At 43.8% G+C, this 21815-nt stretch overlaps 1 protein-coding gene across 2 annotated transcripts in view; it reads left to right on the forward strand.

The window, feature by feature from the left end:
• The window catches only part of roraa (RAR-related orphan receptor A, paralog a), a 187284-nt gene that overhangs the window by 153818 nt on the left and 11651 nt on the right, over nt 1–21815 (forward strand). For both annotated transcript variants that reach the window (XM_085282177.1, XM_085282178.1), the window contains 2 exons: nt 18372–18457; nt 20070–20211. In XM_085282177.1, coding sequence (XP_085138303.1) covers nt 18372–18457; nt 20070–20211 — 228 coding nt within the window. The remainder of the gene's footprint in view (nt 1–18371; nt 18458–20069; nt 20212–21815) is intronic.

Genomic DNA, 21815 nt, shown 5'->3' on the forward strand with positions numbered 1-21815 from the left:
TCAGATTAGAAACTGAGCCACAATTACTATCATTCTTTTTTTTCAAAGACTTACATTTCGCTTAATGTTGATATCTGATCGGAATCACACTGCAGAGGCTAGATTGTCTTTGAAAGCAATTATTTTGCTGTATTTATTCATGGGGTTTCAGCGGAAGTTAATGACTGTGGAAGAGAGCGGGAAATGATTTTTCTCGATGACACACTCCCGGAGTTGTCAGGTGAAAGCGAGTGCAGCGCTGTGCCGGCCGCTACACTGGACAGGAGCTCAGATCAACATGATAAAGAGGGACTGATTGAGCTCTGTACGACCACAGGAAGCTGAGCGTTAAGGTTCAAGGTTATCTGGACAAATCAGACTCCTGTTTCCATTCATCCCCTCCTCAACCACCAGCCAGCCCTCCCTGGGCAAACTGGCAAATTAGCAATTCTGATGTCGGCAAGCAGGTCTAGCAAGGGAATGCCTGTGAATCCTAATGCCATGATTAAACTTTCATATCCGTCCGGGGGAAGTGCTGCATATACAAAATAAGCAATCTCTTTTTATTTTTCAGCACTTTAAGTAAGGCTGTCGAGATGGGCAAACATAAACCCTTCAGTGGGGTTAAATTGACTGGGCCAAGAGGGATGAGCCTTCACTCAAGTCACTCAAGTTTTTTTGTATTTCCTTAGTGATTAGAACTGGTATTGATATACACAAAGAAACTGCATTTAAAAGACATTTAAATGACCATAATTCAATTGTAGCTGCGCTTCTGCAACAGACTCAGTGCCCATTCCTCAACATCACAGATTATTTGGTGAGAATTAACATATTAAAAGGTCACGTTTAAGGAAACTGGATATGCAGGCAGTCTTACACTCCCTCGGTCGGCCACGGTGATTGTATAGGACAGAATGTGAGGGACAGGGAGCTTCGGTCCAAACGGCGAGCAAATTCTGGATGTGGCCATTATGTAAGATGGTCTTATCAGGCTCTACCTCCTGCTGAGCCACAGCCTAGCTTCCCTCTGCTCCTTCTTCCCAGTGCTCCCAAAACATGGGGCTTCATTAGCTGGGCTAAATATCCCCGTTCTTTGCAATCTCTATCATTTTTTGCCTTGAGGCAATCCGATAATTACCTGTTCTCATTCCCCCTCCTTCTGGCCAGCAGGGAAGTGTTCTGACTTGCATTCGTTTGCATGAAATATTATCAGAATATTGCACATTTCTCCATTCTGCAGGCTCAGACACAGGAAATATGGAGTTGCAGGAGCTGTGATTGACAGGTGTCTGTCTTTCATGTTCCTCTGAGAATAGCTGCTTTGTTCTGGAGATGCAGCAAGAATTTTGATGGAAGGAGAAATGGCGTAATGTGTATAACGGCTTTGTTGCTTTGTTTAACCTCTCTCGCTCCCATAATTTCCTGTGTTACACTGCTCTTTGTTACCTACAGTGTAGGTGTAAAGGAACTCACAGATTGTCTGAATTTAAAAACATCAATGCGTTCCCCCCACAGAGAAAAACTATCAGTGCTGGAGTAGGATCGCTCTCTTTGTGAATTTGCAGAGTTTGGGGAAATAGACAGATGGGTGCAGAGCACATAATGCCTGGAAGGGAATAGCATCTTGAGTGGTTACGGTCAAAACAAAAGGCCAAGGCTTCCACCCAACTGCACGTATTCTGTCTTATATTATAATTCGTAATGTACAGCGGCTGGTTGAGTTGATGTATAAGCTTTACCACTAAAGGCAAATCAGCCAGGCTCCCAGCTCTGCAGTTAGTAGAAATCATGTATGAAAGCTCTAATATGCAGGAAATTGCATCTGATCCTCCTATGATGCAGAGCATCCTTGTTTGTCTGCTAAATGACTGCTATGGAATCAAAAATATTCCTGCTTCAAATATCGCTCTCTTTGCAAGGTAATGTCATGCTTGGTATTTACTTGCATGTCTGTTTCATGGCAGCAAAGCCATGAATATGACAAGTCTGATTGTAGCCAATTTAAAAAAAATGTCTTTAAATGTCATTCATGAATGCATATTGAAATTTAAAAGGAACTTGTGTTAAACAGAGGATCCGTCTGATACTGACTTGCTGTTGATGCATGAGCTTAAACCCATTCAGTGTCTCCCCTCGCCTTGCTGTGGGAAGCAGTGATGATTTTGGACTTTGTGACGGTCACTTTAATCTCTAATGAAGGCTCGTCCCTGGCTCTGCTCAGCCCTCTGATAGCAGAGCAGTCATAAACAGGCCTGTCAGGGGGATTGCAGCGCTAGCAGTGTAAATGGCAAAGAAAACCCCAGGGACCAAGCCATGCTTGCATTATGGTCTTATTCAGATATAGTGTAGCTGGGAAAAGACAGACTTTCATATGACAAAATTCCCCTGCTTTGCCTCAGCTTACTGTGTGACTGAATCACAGTATACCTTTGGACCCACTTTCCATTTGAAAACTAAACATTACCCACATTAGTGTGAGTATATGAGTTGCATTCAGGTAGTCGACATGTCTTTGACGATGCTTGAATGAAAACTAAAATACCATCAGGCTTATTCCAGCTGCAAATAAACACTCGGCTTTTGAGATTGACAAATTGACCATAAAATTTGTGTTTCTAAATTCAGTCGTGCCGTGTTATAGCATATGCTTCTTTTAGTTTTACAACATTACCATACAAATGAAGACAATTTCATGTTTATCATCGTGTGCAAGATGTAAATGTGTGCTCAAACGATTCTGTGAAACTGATTACTGGTTGCTCTGTGTTCTGACACATCCTGTGCTCATGCAGCATGTGCGACAGCTGGTTAGTAATTAGAATAATCTTCTCCCTGGTAGTGATTTAGCTTTCGTGACTGCAGCTTACCTCAAATTGAAAATAAATTTATAGATAAATGCGTTTGCTGTTCCAACAAATTATACCGCTGTAACTCAAAGGAGCCAAGTTGTTTATTTTGGTAGTAAAAGAGCAATCAGAGAAAACAAACAAAGCGCTTTATGAGAGCTGTCAGATTAATAATGATGCTACCCAGCGGTGATGATACAAACGATTATTTTTCACCACACTCTACCCCACATCATCATGGTAATTATAGATACTATATCATTATTATATCAAGTATTCATTACAGATTATCAAGATAATTGAGGCTTGCTCCAGGATTGCCAAGTTGACTATGCAGCCATTAAACTGGGAATTACTGTTGATGAGCGAAACACACACATTTCATTATCCACAGCAAACCAGTACTGAGTCCGTGCGCTGCGTTACGCGAGCCTCAATATGTGTGCTCGTACACGGTGGCTACACATGAACGGTTGACAGTGTTAAGATGAGGCTATACATGTGATACATTGTTTTTCTCCCAGCTTCTGTTCTGGTGTATCTGGGCAAATCCCATGGTGATGAGGCGTAGAATCTGTCATGGAGAAGGCATAAGCCTTTCATATGCATAGTGGAGATAAGAGGCAGCCATTTTATCAGGCGAGCTGTCGCTCCAACATGCTCGCGTGTTACGTGTCCCCGGGAGCGCCTCCAGAAACATGTCCCTTTAATGACACGGCCCGTGCTCGCCAAGAGGACGCCCAGTTTGTTCCGAGCACTAACCTGACAATTATGCCAATTACACAAGGCAGCAGTGTTGACAAACACACCGGGAGAATTGCTTCAGTTGATTGGTAGCTGTGTTCCCAAGTTCCCTGCTGTGACTTCTTCTGTAATTTAACTAGCATGGAGGAGAATTGCAATGGGTTTTCGAGAAAATTCCCCAAGCCTTGTGTTCTTTTGTAACGCGGTGATGTTTGTGCCAAATGAACAGGCAGAGAAATAAATCTTGTGCATCAAGGAGGCAAAGGGGGAGAGATCTTTTTTCCTGCTCGGCACCCGTGTTTGTGGTTTGTTTCGATTCATAAAGAGTGTTATGTTTCCTGTAGGGCCAGAGCGGCATGTAGAAAGTTGTTGTGGTGGATCATATTACCTCTGAGGATTAGATCCCAAATACTGACCCGGCACCATTAGCGGCTGCTTGTGTAACTAAGAGCACTGCTGTTGGCACCTGATTATGAAACTTAGCTTTCAATGTAGTAAGACAGGAAACACTGCCAGTGTGGAAGCATACACAGTACACTTGCTACAGCATGATGTGCGAGCGCTTGGTTAGAATACATAAAAGCTATTTCAGCAGGTTTTTGAGCAAGAGCAGCATTGTACCGCATCAGCCTATTTGCAAAAAATCTGTGTTGATAAGCATGAATATTTTGCAGGGGGAAAAAAAAACATGACCCCCCCCCCCCCCATTCCCCTTTTTTTATTTAGGTGCACATTTACTTATTGATGTCCTCCAAGCGCAGCACTTTCTTTGCATTCCCGTCTACAATAACGAGGTCCTTTATGATCACGTGAATTGAATCGCAAATAATGCGCTTTTCAGGCCAGATACAACATTTGTGGCCAAGTATTTTCTTGAGGTGAGCTACATTGTCTACATGGTAGCGGTTTTTAGTCGTGATGGGCTTGAAAAACCTTGCAGGGAGATTTTAAGGCAAGAGCAAATTCAGCTTATTGTTCCACAAAGGAGGCCGTTTCGTAACAGTTTACTTGAGCTTTAGTCTAACCACATAGGCACACGGCGGACGGAAGCTTGTGCCATGACTGAGGTTCATATCTTGAGCCACCCTGAAGCTGAAGTCAGACGTGGTCAGTACGAAGTGTCACTGCAGACGTTTTTCTAAGAGCCCAGCGATACGCAGAAAAGCAGGCACATCCAGCTGCCTGCACTCGCATGGTCAAATAGAAGTGAACAGAGTTCAGTTCCCACATGTCCCCTTCACTTCTCTTACATAATGCGCTGTTAAGCTGGAGTTAGCGGACATTAGAGGTCAGCTGGTTATTGGGACAGTGGAATTATTTACTGTAGAGGAATAGAGATGGCTGTGTGTTTTTTGGGTTGTTTGTGTTTTTTACATAGTTCGTGGTGGGTTTAAACGCGTCACTGAAAAAGCGGGCACATTCAATGCAACGCCTCCGAAAGTGACTGACGTGCCTTCTTTTATTGTATGTTACTGCGCATAAGCCCACACGTCCTCGAGGACATATTTCCTGTTGCATTATCATGTTAGTGCAGCGTAACAAGTGCCGCTTGTTAGAAATGTCAAAAGTCCCTTAACAGTGAAAGTGCTGTGATTTACACCCATGTTTGACGAGGCTAGGAATCCATTAGTGTCCATCTAAATTATATCAGCCAAGCCACTGACACCAGTGTGCAGTCAGCTGCCAGTTCATTGATTAAGAACAGTTTCCAGTGGTCTTACGTAACTGGCCCTTTCACTCAGTTCAGCGGCGCTGGCCTTCTCCTTGTGGCGGTACAAAATGAAATAAAAGCTGTGAATATTAAGCCTCACGTGCTTTCTCGTAACTCTAGAGGTGTTAGGTGAAGCGTGTGATGGTACACGATTTAATGTGGCACGCTGCACAAAGGACACCATTACTCGGGTTTGTAATAATACTTCCTATTGTGCTGTCAGTAACCACAAAACACTTTCTGAACTTTATGAGATGTTCTTCTAGCCACCATAATTTTTTGACAGCCCGTGTGAAAACTGTATTTAGATTGCTGTTGGAAGTCTCCATCTTAATTCAGTCAACTCTCTTCTGTTTTTTTCGGGTTTTGATAAAAGAAGAAGCAATGTCAATCAGGTGAACTAATGGGAATGCGCATTTTGTAATTCCCTCAAAGGGAATGGTAGATTGAAAAGAGTTTGCAACCTTTTAACACACTTGCACACACTAGCACTGACAGTCAAGCTCCATTATCTGACAGCTGGAGAGGTTAAAAATAACTGTGCTTGCAGCAAATTAGACGTATCATTTGGCTTCTAAGTGAGAGATGAATCTTTGTGTGGATGCTCCTGCCATGCCGTGACACAGGGGCAATATATCAGGCTGTGTTTGCCTGTCTTTCTCATAAACTCCAAATGGAATTGTAAACAGATGAAGCAATTTTACACCAAATGTATTCTCTCTGAGTCGCTCCTATGCTACAGTGAGAAGCCCAGCTACCACAGATATATACAATACTGCCCCATGTGCTCTCAAGCCAAAGTAGATAAATCATAATTTGGCCGCCTGCAGGATTATTGCTATCGCTCAAAGCCAATCCTTGAAGTGTTTTATGTGTTACTTTTTTATCTGATGATAAATCTGGTGTTATTGCATATATGTGGGGAGGACTTTGAAAGATCTCACTGGCTATTATTTTTGCTGCTCGCACATGAAGCCATATTTGCACATGATTTACAGCAGTATTAGCCATATGTACACTTAAAGAAACACTAGTCAAGTTTTCAATATCATTCAAAAGCCCCGTGCCCAATTGTTAATGCACTTATTGTGCAATGTAAGAAGGTGGAGCGTTAGTTGCCTTTTAAGATGTTAAAAGACGTGTAGCGGAGGTATCCATGTTTCACTGGGGTAAGTAAAGAGATTTCCATGGGAGGCTTAGGTGACAGCAGAGGTATTCGTTTCCTCTAAAGACCCAACAACATCATTGTTAATTCATTGCTATTTAATGACTTGCTAGAGAAGGTGCAGGAAGGATGATCTTTGTCTCTGAACACAATCTCTTGTATTCCCTTGCTTAAGACCCGTGCACTAAATTTGTCACCGACTGCGTAAAACTGCATTCACCCCGAGTTTTAAGTTCGGGTTCTGCGTGTTTGCTGAGCGCAGTGTGGTCCTGACTGAGTCTACTTGACATGATTTATTTCATCCTGCTTAACTGGCAGGTATTGATGAGATAGAGGGATAAATACAGTAGAGTGATGGAATTAAAGCCCACCCTATTGTTCCCATGCTGTGCATCACTGACACATGAGACTCATGTCTCTCATTAAAGAAAGTAAATGCTTCAGGCATTCTCCCTGCAAAAGCATCGGGTTTGCATGCGCGTCTGCGTGCACACTTGTGTGTGCTTGTGTGTGTGTGTGTGTATGTGTGGGAAGCTATCTCAGTTATTTTCACTCCGTATAATCTCCCCCTTCTTGCACAATGGATTTAGCTTAGCCTTGAAGAGGGTGAGAGCACAAATTGCGGCTGACTCTAAACAGCATTCACTGTGTTGACTGGACATGTGATTACATTAAACAACAGGCAAGACTATTGATTATTTCATTAACTTTAAAGTATTGCCCGTGAAAAGGACAACACAGCCATTCTTCTTGTAGCCTTTCTCTGATACTGAAGCATCTTTGTGTTGCACCGCTGGGCAATCCCCGTTGTTTCCTATATGATGCTTCTAAGCCACTAAAGGAATCCAATCTTAACTATGCAAAAGAGAGAAGGAGAGAGGAAGATGGAGAGGGGGAGAGAGAGAGAGCTTTTTCCACTTTACGTGTTCAGCAGGCACTTGGCTGTGCATCTAAATTTTGGGAAGCTGGTGTTAACTCTATATTTGGATTCCACTGGAGTGGATTAAGGATTCTTTACTGCAAACCCACGGGATTCTCAGAGACATAAAAAGAGGAGACTGTATGCATCCGTGCTATACAAATAATTGCAGGTTTCAAATAGTGTAATTTCAAGCACCAGCTATATGGAAGAGTGTGGGCTTTGATGTACAAATCCACAATTCACGGGGGATTAGCACCCCAAAGGTTAGCAGTTGCTAATTACAGGAGATTGGTTATACATATCTAACAAGGCAAGAAGACAGCCTTAATAAATGTGAGGATTCATCAGGAACAAGGATAAGCGGCCGTGATAAGCGGACATGTATCCGAATCGCTGTGGATTGATACACCGTAATGCCCTTGTTCATACAGTGGAATAAAAGAAGTAGTTGTCTCTTCTGTTGTCTCTGCAAACAGTGCACCTTGCGCGATATGAGATTTTCAGGATGCATTTGTGAATGCAGATTTGTGCAATCATATAAATTAACCTCTCAGATATTCTTCCTGTGTCTCTTACTGCAGCACTTTCTTTTTTTTTACTGTATTTCGCTTGCAGCGTTCAGTGCTGCATTACCATAATCCTTCCACAAACCACCACTGGCTAAACGAATCTATTATTTTTGCCTGGAGCCAAAAAGATGCAACCAAATGCAATGCATTGAGGGAAATGAAACTTGCGATAAGATGCACATTTTCTCTATAATAGCCTGTCTACAATGAATTTTCTGCCCAGAGTTGAAAGTGTCAGTGTACTTGACCTTTTAATAATATGTACGTTGTAAGCTAAAAGGGTGGAAACCAAGCCAAAGGACGAAAAAGAACAAAACAAAACAGGAATTGAAAAAATCTTAATTCAATTCTGCACACAGCATTTATCCTGGCTCTGACTTACTGGCCATATGGGGTGTTGATTCCCCCTGACTGACAACAGCAGACCTGAGCAGTGTGGCCTTCTGTTTTCATATGGCCCTAAATTAAACATGTCCGAGCTAAGGCAGGCACTTGCTCTGCCGCAGGAAATGCTTTTTCATCTCCTAATGAATGTGCCTGAGGGGATCCCACAGGGGGCTCCACTTCACCCCTCATTAGGCGGGGTGCTGCCTCTGCCTTCATGTTTAGGAGCAACCTCCTGGAGTGGGACCTCCCACTTCATCTGAACGTCCCACGCTCTCTTGCCCCTGGACTAGTGGACTGCACTGCTCCTCCCAACTTCTCTTTTACAGCCTCTCGCTCTCCCCGTCTCCACTACTTCCTCCTCATCATAAAGCCGCTCATCTTAGCGTCACAGACCTGGAATGACAGGAATGAGAGGATGGACCATGCTCCTAATGTCATTTTAATGGCCCTTTTTGGTCTGTTGGGGTTGTGATTTATTTCTGTACACACACACTTCTAATGTCCTCCTAAATATCTACTAGATTGCTTTTTTTTTTTTAAACAAGAAGTCATAAATGCAAGTATTTTACAAGTCCTGATGAGGGTGACAAGCTAATCAAAAGTCTTCGAGAACCTCCACTTTCCTCCTATCATGTTGCCTTCATTATGGCCTCAGACAGACGGGGTTGTTATGTCAGGCGCTGAGGGCCAGACATGCTGTGCAGTGGCCTTGATTAGCAACAAGAAGTAAGAAGTGGAGAGCTTAAGAACTGTGGAGGACCCTTTATTACGCTCTAGCATAGACGCATCCTCCCAGTGCAGCGTACCCCCGTCATGTAGAAAATATTGACAGCTTCCTGTCGCTAATGAAGCAACAAAGCACAGACGATTCCTGGCTGTTTTGAGGCAGCAGGAAGGGAAGAGGGATATACAGGTTGTCAGCTGACTCTGAGAGCCTTTGCATGGCAGCAGAACAGGCTGAAGAGCCGACTGTTATTCCAGGGCTTTGGGGACGCGTTTATGCAATCATTAATCTTGGCACTTGTTTATTTGCCTGGGATTAGAGCACCAAAGCACCAGCAGTCAGGGAAGCTGGTTCACCAAAAGGTAGCAAAGAGCGCTCAGGCCTTCCATTGTAAGCAAAGTGTGCAAGGAGGGAAGCATGCTTTGCGCATGGCTGCTTAATCCTGCCATGTTAAACAAAACCAGGCCAGTGTTTGTAGGACTATGAAAACAGCAGTGTGGGGGGGAAATGTGCCTCACACGCTGTAAGCAGTCTATGAACTCTGTGTGGCAGTAGGTACTCCTTGTGCACCCCTGTCGTCTAGGAATGCCTTTCATACGGTCTGTTACATCTAGAGGAAAGGAGGATGACGGTGAAATTGCTCAGCAGCTCCTCCACCAGAGATTATCGCAGATTTTATTTTTATATTCTGCAAAAATGACTGAAAACCCCTTTTTTGGGACAAATGTAAGCTTTTCAAAAACGGAATTAATTCACTTGATTGTGAGCTCAGTGGCAGTGTATTTTCAAAAATGTATATTTAGAGGGTTTAAGGGAAGAAGTATAGTCTCTAACTGTGGGGCTCAGATGCACAGGAATTATAAGAAGATATCACTACTATATATATATATATATATATATATATATATATATATATATATATATAAATAAATGGAATATACACCTAATTTCCTACAAGCCTGTCAGATACTGTGTAACTTGACGCTCGCTTGCATTCATGATTACCACTAAAGTGACACAGCAGTGTGCTCACACTTAAGCAGAACCCTTAAAATTCATTGCCTCAGTCTGCTTATCATGGCCAACAATGCAAATATATTTTGGATTGTTGCAATGTCAGTGCAATCATTTTGTGCATTTAGTAGCAGTGGGAATGCATAATGAATGAAGGAAGTGCTCATAGACACTAATGCTCAAGTGTATTGTATATAGATTAGATCATGGCTGTATTTCACTTTCATCTACACCTAGAAAAGGCCAAAATAATCTTTGAAGGCCATGTAGCCACAATGTTTGTGTGTGTTTGTGTGTGTGGGTGCACTGGTATAAAATAGAGCAAAGCAAATGTGGGCCAAGAGAAAAGCAGAAAAGGGGGGGGGGGGAGGGGGGGAGTGAGCCCAGCGAAGCAGGCACTTTGAGAAAGCTCTTCTTCTCGGGCCCCATGACACCGGTGATCTGTAGAAAGGTTGGGTGCCTCTAGTTTCAGCTCTATCAAGCTCTGGATCTTTGAGCAGCAGGATTCAGTATCCCAGCTAATGTAACAAGGCTCATTTGTCTCAATCACACGTCCCTGGAAGTATCGGCTGGCCATTGATGTCATTCATCTTCCCTGTCCTTGCCTGCTCTTTTTCAGCTGATGAAAACCAAAGACCTTCAAGCAGAATGGCAGAGGTAGTGCTCATCAGCCCTGCTGCGAAAGTTGTTGAGTAACGGAGATGCCACGCGGAGCATTCATTGTTTAAACTAATAGACTAGAATAGCTTTCAAAGACAAACAGCCCTACACATGTTTTGGCAACATGACTTTTTAATTTTGGGATTTACTTTGACATTTCTTTAGCACGTTGTCACAAGACGGCAAAAGCATGTGCTTTTATCTTGGTTCGTTTCAACAGCGTTCGTCTTTGTCCGCCGCTGGAGTCGGTAAAGAGCACCAGCAGCTGACAAATGTGGCAGTCACAACAAATGTTATTAAAAGGATTTTTTTAAATTCAGGTTGTGGGTAGTGGGATAAAAAAAAAATCTTGGTATTGTAATATTATCTGCCGTTTAATTTGGTCTTGCACGGCATAATAAAATAGTAAAAATTTGACTTTATTTTTAAAGGGTGACTTGCAGTGTGGATTCTCTTGAGATTTTATTCTATGTTATTTAATTTTTGAAGAGATATTGTATTATAACACTGCTGTGCTGTGTTCCTGCCCAGAGGTTGCTTCAGCTGATGTCAGCTCCAGTGGAAATACTGACTCGAGCCATATCTGGAGGCTTATGCCGAGCTTCCCCATTCGATGGAGCAAATCAAGATCGTGATTACTATCTGGCTCGTGCAGCCAGTCCGCGTTGTCTGGAAACATGTTTTCCTAAGCAGACCACAGAGGGACAATTACTGTCAGCTGAACTATTCAGCCTGCTCTGCATGTGTGTTCTGGCTGTGTGCCTCTGACCCACTGACCCTGAGCAGCAGCATGAGATGGGACCTCCAGCTTCCCTCCTCTTTTCCCCTTTACATCTTTGCTTCACCCCCAATGTTTAATGAACTGAAGTGAGCAAAAAAAAATTTTTAATGTCGAAAAACGCACGTGTGAGTGTATGTTTTGATTTCTTTGTGTGAAACAGCAGAATGATTCGATTCAGAACGCCCAGAAGAATCCTGGTTGTCTTACAGAAACGCATACTAATACAGCAATTATAGGAGGAAGGAAGTTGTGGTGTGTCGCAGTGTGGCAGCAGCAAATTCCCCTGGTGCACTGGAACAAGACTCTTTGTTGTTATGTAAAGGTTTCCGCGTGTAATTGCAGTGGATATTTTTGAAAGATTCATTATTTATATATTCCTGAGTTTTTTTCTGGAAGAGCCTACTCGGCTGCCATCGCTGCAGGGAGTTTTGGGACTGAGAGGTGCTTAACTAAGGCACTGTACCACAGTCGAGCCTTTAACTATTGCCCCTTTAGTTGAAGTGGTCAGAATGCAGGCTCCAAACATCACATGAGCCTCAACCAAATCATTCAACCAGCAGCTCTTGCACCAGTCCATCAGTTGGCCCTGTGTGATTTGAGCCTCAGTGATTTTGACTTTTGATGCATCCCAATGACTTGCTGCAGAACGTGTGAGTAGAGCATAAAATGCACATTTACTCGAGTTTTATTTTTTATATACGTCATAATAACCAAGGATGGATGACATGCGATCTTAATGAACTAAATACTTTGCAACTTTGTGATGCATTTTTTTGTGGCTCAATATATAAGTGAGTTCTGTCGTACCGGTTGTGTTTTGTCATTAAAGCAAACAGCGCGAGCTTTTCTCCGAGGCACACATGTATGCTCATGTGCACACGCTTGCGTGCACGCAAGGGGCGTGCCCTCTGGTCCCCAGCACCGAGGCACAACTTCACTTGTCACTACAGTTGCAGACGAAATGGGAATATGTGGGGGGAAGATGGATAGAGGGGGTAAAGAGTGATGGGGTGTGGGGGGGGGAGATTTGAGCTCAGGTGGGAAAGACAAGGGAGGGGAAAAGAGCGCCGCACACATGCTACCCTTCATGGTGCTCGTCTGCTCAGTAAACCCAGGCTTTTGTTGTTTCCCCTAGAGTGCAGGAAAGCAGACTCCCAGTCAGGAAGCTCCTCAATCTTTGTCACAACAACACATAAATTAGTGCCCAAATTACTGTTACGCCGGTGGAGAAAGAGACATGGAGAGAGATGTCTTGTGCTGTGGTTTGGGAATACGTCTTCCCCTCTCTCCTGCTCCCCCTTCATAGAGGGTGTCAGAATGCACTTCAATAAAACAGTCAAGTAAATACAGGCAGATACATGAAGAGAGAAGCACTGCTGTGTTGTACAGGCATCTGGAGTTGGGCAGTGTTAAATATTAATAGGCCTCACACACACACACACACACACACACACACACACACAAACAAACACAGAGATGTATGCTTGAGTTCATCCAAAAAGCAGCCCAGGGCAATGGTCCAGACCTGAGCTTTGCTAAAGTCACTGCACTTCTATGAAGGAATAATAGGGAAGGGCTTAAAGAGCCCCCTCTTTTTTTCTTTTTTTGAAACTGGAATAGGTCTTCAGATATAGCTGGTCTCTAGTGAAGTGGGATCACAGCTTAGGCAGCTAAATGATTGGGGGGAATTAGCAAAACTCAGCATAAAGACATCAAAATGTGTCAATTATGTCCTTCCTCACGCTAATCCCTTTGGTCCAAATATTTTTGATGACTTGTGTATATTTATAGGTTGAATAGAAGCTGTTTCACAGTGATGATATAGAGTTTAGGTCTGCAGGTTTGTGGGTTGTTTTTGTGTATGCGTGTGTGCTGCCGACCAGTAAATGCCATTAGAACAGCACTATGGTAATATGCCAACTGCCTCCGATCCCTAAACAAATAACACATTTATACTATTCTGCCTGTGTTCCGTGCCATGACTGTCCTTTGCCACTGACATTCAAATAACCTTTCTTCTGCTGCATAAATGGGAATAAAAAAGTATTGTGTTGTGTGACTTCACATGACAGCCGAGCCCTGGCAGATAAAAAGAGGCAGAATTCTGATTCCATCTCTTGTTAGGCTGTCGTCGCTCTACAGCTCGATCTGACTGTTACGGGAATCTGTTCAGAGAAGACTCTGTTTATCAACCGACAGCTGATCTCCATTTCCAAATGGGAAGTTCATGTAAGGAAAATAAATAGACGCATAATGATGGAGAAACATTGCTTAGTGCGCATTTGCCAGACAGTTCAGTGCCTCTGGTGTTTGCGTGTTGACCGCGTTTGAAGGCTCTGTAAGAAAATGTGCTTTGTATAACTGTCTTGGGAGCCGATATCCCCATAAGCTTTTGTTTTGATTTGTTGCTAAATATTTTAGAAAGATAATATATTAGCACACTTTGTTATGTGTGGGAGAGAATTTGCTAATCTGCTCATTATGCTGTGCCCTGTCCAGTTCCTTACATAATCTCTGACATGAGCCCGCTGGCTTGCGTCACTCTGTCATTGACAGCTGTCAGCACAACACGGCTGTCACACATAGAGAAGTCAATGTTTGGGGGTTTTTTTGTTGGGTTTTTTTCCCCAGAGTGGTGTACATTGTAAATGAGCCCCCCAAAAAAACAAAAAGAAATATTTTATTCCCGTACGGAGCAGCGTAGAAGCTTTGGTTTCAAACCTAATTTATTCTACACATCTATCACATGAAGGCTATGGGAAAATGATTTAATGGTCCAATCGAGTAATGGGTTAAGCTCTCAGCATTATGATGGTGGCCTGGGCATGGGTCTGTAATGTAAGGGATAATCTTAATCCGTCAACGTTATGTCAGTAGTCCAAGGGTTCAGTGGGAACAGCCAGGAGATTTTGACTAGTAGTGATTTTCCATGTTGGCACAAGCCTGTAGGATTTTCAGTTGCTCTATGGGTTGTTTTTTTTATCTGCATGCTACAGTGAATAATATGGAGAGAAAAAAACGAGGAATTACCTGAATTAATGGTTTGTTTACATCTGACAAGAATACAGTCTATATCTGATACTAGGGCTGTTCGATATAACGATATATATCGGATGACGATATAAAAACGTGTGATTTATATCGTTGTCAGGACGATAAATGTCTTATATTGGGATATGAGATTTTGGTCATATTGCGCAGCCCTATCTGATACCATGAGCAGGTCCTCTCAGTGCACACTTACTTGTTCTTTTCATCAGCAGTCATTTTATTCTTCACCTTGATAGAATCTTGCGCATCATTCCTTACATCTTTAATTTAAATTTGCATCACGCAGGCGAATGTGTTTTTATCTGCTAATAGCTGCTTACTCAGTGGTTAGGCAGCGAGTAAGCAGCCTCGGTAAACTGTTAGCGTGGACTTTGTAAATTGTTATGAGCGGTCAGAGTTGAATGATCGTTTCCTGGTCCTTGTTAATGTGTGCTGAAGTTTTAATAAAGGGGCTGATGATCTCAGGGCTGTGAAGAAGACAGTGAAGGGCACCGAGTGAGCATACGGAGGCCTCACTGCCCCATTGTACATGTGCTCTGAGTGACACGTCATCCTCTCAAAAGGCCTGCCAGTGTTGTGAATCAGTGTCCTTGAACTGCTCAGACACAGACAGACAAAGAACAAGCTTTAACATTCTGTTTCACTGTCTGCTCTCTTTGCCATGCCTATCACCCAAGCCCACCCGCACCTCGCTGCAAATGCTGTATACAGTCCTGAGACGCTGTACGACCCTCATGGTCTTATCCGTGATAAGATTGTGTTGTGGTGTGATTCAAACGTAATCTTGGCATCTCAGCAGGTGTCTCTGAAGTGTCCTGCGTGCAGAGGCCATCTCACAGTGCTGTGAGGAGCAGCGGGCTGCTGGGATGGACTTTAGCATGACTGCCTGTCTAACTGTGCCTGGCTTTGATGTCGTAAACAGAGCAGGCAAGGCTGGCTGACAGGGAAGTGGCAGGCAGAGAGGCAGGCAGGCAGGCAGGCAGGCAGGCGCGGTGAATGGGATCAGTGGCACTGCACCGGTCAAGCTCAAGCGAGCCAGCAGCTGCCTGTTTCACACCAAGAGGCAGTTAACACCGCAGCTCATGTCAATAGATATTGACTGCCAGATTGGGAGTGCTTATAAGTGTAGGCCTTTCTGTTTGATTGGGTCCCCTCTGTGAATTCAGTTCAAATCATCCTCAGTTGTCTGAAGTGTGGCTTAGGGGCCTCATGACCAGTCACTCAAAGGGGCAAATATTGACTGATGATTTAGGTGACTTCATGGTGTATTTGATCTCCGTTGTGCCATTGCTCATTTCTTCTCCTTGACCCCTTTCTTTATGAAAGCAGCTCAGCCTAGCGTGGAAATAACTATATGTTCGAAGTGATGTCTTTTCTCCTACAAGAAGCTATGGAGCCTGTCTCAGCTGGTCCAGAGACAAACCCTTTTTATTGTTGAGTGCACTGAACATCTAGGGGCTTGTGCAGCGGTGGAGGGAGAAGAGTGTTAGCTAGTGAGACTGTGTGCACTCAGGGCCTTCATGCTGCAGATAGGGCTATGTGAGGCATGCTTGTGTGAATGTATGCCCTGCCTAGCCTGGCACCCCTGTGTCTATACTCCCACTGCTTTCACCTGATGTGGCACAGCCTCTGTCAGGCCTGAGTGAGCGCCCAGCCAGCTCCGCTTCTTCAGGAGAGATGAAGGCATCTCACAGCTATGCTGTGGGGGTGGGGGAAGCTAGCAGCAGCCTAAGCCTGAAGCTATCAGAGGCTGGAGCTCAGAGCCAAAAGCCTGTGGGCTGGATAGGGTGGGTGGAAGCTTGGCTTAACTTGGCAAGACAACCATAGCTACAGCCCTGCACTGCCACCCAATGGCTGGGGCCTGCCGCTACAACCTTTAGTTCATCATAACCGCAGCTAGTCATAATTACAGCACGCTTCAGTTGTTGTGAGTGCATGTCAGAACAAATTATGTAAGTAATGAGGCTGAAAATGCTAAAGGAGTCGAAACACACTGCACTGCTAATGCTCATGCGGGGAGAACACAAAAACAAACAATAGAGTGCACTCATACAGAGATAGACCTAAATTAAATAACAAGTAACTGTGCACAGTAAGGAGAAGATTAATTATGAATTAACCCTCTCAGTTAGGTTGTCAAAGCCCGCCTCCTGCCTGGATTTCACTCTAATCCGGGCCGATGAGGTGCAGTGCCCTCTATTGTATGTGAGAATCGCAAATCACAGGAGGTGTTGTCTGGAGGAGAATTAATTGTGCATGTTCCACCACTCCCTTTTGTTCGTTTTGCTAAAATGTAGGCTAATTCCAAGTAAACATGGCTGGTCTTGTTGACTCCAGCAGTGCGAGGAGAACAGACAGATTCCTGAATGAATAGAGTGTGGCTCCCGGGTTAGTGGATTAGAGTCTGTGTGTTAAGGGCCTCTCCCGGGCATGCCTCCGGGACAAGGACATTATCCACATGACACATTATAGGCTCGTAGGCAGCTGATTAAAATGGGCAGGGATCTCTGGATTGAACCCCACAAAAGTACTTTTGATGTGATCAAACTAGTTTAAAGAGGCTGGTTGTTAAGGTGTTGAAGGGGATATTTAAAGCTCCTTGTCTTTAGAAGAGACCTGAGGCATTGTAGTAGACAGTTAGGCCTTGTTAGAGGGGTGAGGCTGATGTAATACTTTGACACTGTGAACGTGCCACTATATTTTAAAATATTATAATTTCTATTTCATCCCTGCAAGACAAATCATAATATTCCTCCACTAATTGGTATAGACTTGTGCTGCAACAACTCATTGCACCGTGATTGGCTGGCTCCAGGTTGGTTAGTTAAAAAAAAAATCCCAAAAACCATTAGATTGTGAGAAAATATCCTGCGGTGATCTTTCCTCGATTTAGATCAGATAGTGGCGTTTGTCTGGCGCTGTAGTGCACTGTTGGGATGGCGGGACTGAGATGCTAGAGATGTGGAGGAGGGCTTTGAGATAGAGATCTCTGGAGTGGGGTGGGGGTGGAGGTGGAGAGGGATGGTAGCATCAGTGGCTGCAGTGATAAAGCTGAAAGCAGTGGGACGAGCTGGGAGTTCTGTGTCTCTGATGTCTGTGTGTTCTGTCTGTTCTGCTGTGTTGCCCTGTGGTCGGCTCCTGAGGAGAAGGCCAACGATGGATGAGGCCTGTCCCCTCGTTGCTTTTGTCCTCTTAAGGCGGGTGAATCACAGGCCTGTCAACAGCACAACACCACAGCCAAACCGCAACTGAACCCTGTAGCGTATACAGAGGTGCACATGCAGTCGCTGCCACAGCTCCCTGCAGCACAGCGGGCATGTTATGATTCTTTGTGGCCACGGTGGATTTACTCCTGGGTTTTTTATGGTTCTGAAATATATACGAGGCTTCATGAAGTCAAGTTTTCCAGCGAGGAAAACATCTCCTCGTGTGGCTAAATGAGTCATTGCCGTAATACAAGGCCAATGTTAGTGCTCCTGTTGTACATTAAGGATTATGGGTAACTTTTCTTCTAGAGGTTGTGTTTAGGATCCAAAATGACACTCTGTTTACATTGCTGCTTGTAAGGAGTTAAAATGGCCTCCTTGCTTACACACAGACACACACACAGACACACATTACAAATCGGTAAATATTCAGCTAATGCTGTGTGGAAGTGAAGATTCAAAAGCCATCGGATGAGATGTTTTTAGAAGCACGGTGCTCTTTCATGTACCGACATGGATCCATGGTGAGGGTGTTGTACGGTAACTTGTGACAGCAACGTTTTTATTTATTTTTTTTCTTCTTCTTTCGTTTCCTTTTCTTCTCCGCAGCTCAAATCGAAATAATTCCCTGCAAGATCTGTGGAGACAAATCATCAGGCATCCATTACGGCGTGATAACATGTGAAGGCTGTAAGGTAAGCATCAAGAGACCGAACCCGTTTGTGCCAAGGGAGGTAGTGTGCCTGCGTGCACGCAAAGGGACAGAAGAGCTCAAAGAGGAAAGACTGGGAACGCCGGGGAAGTGCCGAAAGTTGCTTGCGAGGAAAAAATACACTTGAAAATGTTGCGGAAGTTTTGCGACGATTTGGAGAGGGACTGCAAAGCAAAGATACGCGGAGTGTGATCATTAAAGTGGTCAAGCACCGTAGAGGACATCACAGAAAACCACAATTAGTAGGACAAAGTCATTCCTCTGCCTTGCTTTGCCTTTCCCTCCCAGGGACGTGTCTTTTGCTGTTTTTGCTTTTGCTGCAGCCTGCTCTTCTTGAAATAAAATGATCAAAAGCACAGTGCTTTGAATTATAGCAGATTGTTGGCTGTTTGCTACAGTGTGTTGCTTCTATTGAAGCCACCTTTTGTACTGTTTCAAATGCACCAACCATTCACAGTGAGAGGAATTTTGTGCTTAGAGTGTATTCTTGTCCCCATGCTTGTCACCAGGCACATCATTAGCATTCCTCAGCCAGCCTGCACCTTTGCTGTTTGCTCCTGGTTATATATGTGCACGTGTGTGTGTGTGCGCACGTGTGTGTGTGTGTGTGTGTGAAGGAGAGAGAGGCAGACAAGAGAGGGACAGAGAGAGTTTCCTTTCCTGCACTCTTCTCCCTCACATAGGAGCTTGCAGGGACAAAACACTAAAGAATAAACTGCTGAAATCTATCTTTAATGACTGCTAATTAGTCCAGGCAGAGAGGCCTTTAATGATATGTGCGAGTACAAAAGTTTGGACCATAAATCATAGCATTATTAAAGAGTGCTGCTTGTCACTGGCAGTTTTAGTCGGTTTCCATAATGGCTTCTATTATAAAGCAACTTGGCAGCTGTCAGCTGTTTTCTTGTAATTAAACAGCCAATGAGCAGCTAATTAAGACATATGTGTATGGAGCAGTAGAGTGGGGCATGTTAATGATGTGCTGGAATCAATTCATTAAGTCAAAGGATGAGGAATCCGGTCGGTGTGCATTCACAATCCTTTAACACCGCGCATGCCAGTGCTGCGTTAATCAACACTAATAACCATCCACTGTTATCATTCCTACCCAAACACAACACCCTCATGCTGTACTCACGGTTGAAATGCAGCACTCCTAAGATACTACAGTAGAAAATATAGTCACGGTAGTATTGTTATGTATAAATTTCATATTAATAATTTTAAAAAAACACCACTTGGAAACAGTCACGGTCAATGAGTAATATGTTAAGCACAGTGGTAAACAGATCACTTTTTACAGAGCACCTTTTAACCTTACTGGTTCTATAAAGCATTTTACATGTTTGTTATTCACGCACACACATCTGAAGCAACTTGGAGTTCAGTGACTTTCGCGAGGAAGCTTCAGCATGTCGAGGACGTTAGCGATTGAACCCATATGATTAGCAGACAAACCTCTCTACAACCTGAGCTACGGCTATGCTATTGACATGGGGCATGAATTGATCCTTCGAGATGAAAACACGACTTCACTCACACAAGTTTTTCCAGTAACCCGAGCTGTTTCCTTGTCTGTCCTCTGTTTAATGCAGGGCTTTTTCAGGAGGAGTCAGCAGAGCAATGCAGCTTACTCCTGTCCCCGTCAGAAGAACTGCTTGATCGACCGCACAAGCCGCAACCGCTGCCAGCACTGCCGGCTGCAGAAGTGCCTGGCAGTGGGCATGTCACGAGATGGTAAGTCCTCTATGGAAGAGGAGAAGCAAGTGGGTGGATTTAGCAGGGTGGCATGGTGAGTGGTGAGATGTGAAGAGCCCCGGTTCAGGCTCCTGTGTGGGCAAACGTGTGCTCCGCTAAACCGCCTTTGGATCGATGCTTCAGGGAAACTGTTGGACACTGACCTCCCCGTAAAGGGAGCAAAAAGAGCTTCCTTGTGGCAGTGAAAATATCAAACTTACTGAGAAGCAGCTCTAATTTACATTATCAAGTCAGTCTATATCTTTTAGCAGCTGTGTATTTGAATCTCGCTGGAGAGACAAAGAAAATCTGTAGGAATGAGATGAGATAATGTCGTTATTCTCAAAGGGGTACAACAGACATTTCCAAAGGAATTCTTGGCACGAGAACATGTTAAGCTGTCAGTCTGTGTTCATTCTCTGCCAGTAGTAGGTGAGCACTATGTCTGTGGGCCTAATTTGTTGCTGTGATAGAAACTAGGTTTGATGAAATACAAGGTTGTTAGAGGTTGTCATTAGTCCTGCTGCAGCTGAGATGCAGTAATGGGATCACACAGGTGGGGGTGTGTGCAGAGGGGCTCCTGCTGTGCCAGGCTGGTCCAAACTAGACTGGGCTTAAGAGATTCTATCAGAACAGAGCAGAGCCATGCCATTTTTCTGTAAATGGCACAGAGGGATGTGCACAGACATGTGAAAACTTGAACAGAGTACAAGCGAAGAGACTGGTACAACTTCATAGACACACATGCACACTTATTAAATTAACACAGAAGTGCATTAGCACCGTGTGCGCAGCTATCCAGTATACATTATTACATGCACGTATGAAGACACACTCATGTATAAACACACACTCTGGACAGTAGAAGGTGACTCTTACCTTCACTGAACACACCAGAGCCCATCTGCCCGAACTCTTCTCTGCTGTTCCACTCACTTTCCACTGTGCATACACACACACATACACACACTGTGACCGGCTGACTTATTGCCAGGTCCCCAGAACACCGGCCAAGAAGTCTCATTCACAGAACCAATGTTTAGTCTGGAAACCTTAAGGTGGGAGGCAGACACTTGGGCTGTTTGATTGTCTGATAAGCTTTTCTGGTTCCTTTCCACCTTTACCTCTGCATTTGTGAAGCTGCTCATAATAATCTCTAAATCAATATAATTAATGCTGATCCCCCCCTAGATAAAAATATGTTGTAAATTAATGGGAATAACCCGTGGCTAAAATATATGGTGTGCTGCTTTCTGATAGTAAAGCACAGTTTATAGATGAAGGGTAATTAAATTGCCTAAGACTTTAATTTCTTCCCAAAAAATTCCCAAACGTGTGAGAAAACTCAGTCTGTGCAATTCCATTGTATTTCCTAGAGACAAGTGTCAGTATACTTAAAGATGAGGCAAAAGAGAATGCCATATAATTTAAAATCTTTTACTAGGTTTGAAAAAATAATCGTATTGAGTGTTTTCTCCTAGATGGACTGCTTTGGGGAAGTGTTGAAATGAATGCAAGTTTTCTTCAGCTTGAGTGTAGGCAAGCTTTTGCCTGACACAGCATGCATATGGTGAAATCGAGAGCACAGGAGAGGGGAGAAAGTG

Source organism: Mchenga conophoros, linkage group LG7 (assembly GCF_057382185.1).
Source record: "Mchenga conophoros isolate Kocher_MC1m ecotype Shallow Benthic linkage group LG7, M_conophoros_male_GT1.1, whole genome shotgun sequence".
In the NCBI taxonomy this organism is placed as follows: Eukaryota; Metazoa; Chordata; class Actinopteri; order Cichliformes; family Cichlidae; genus Mchenga; species Mchenga conophoros.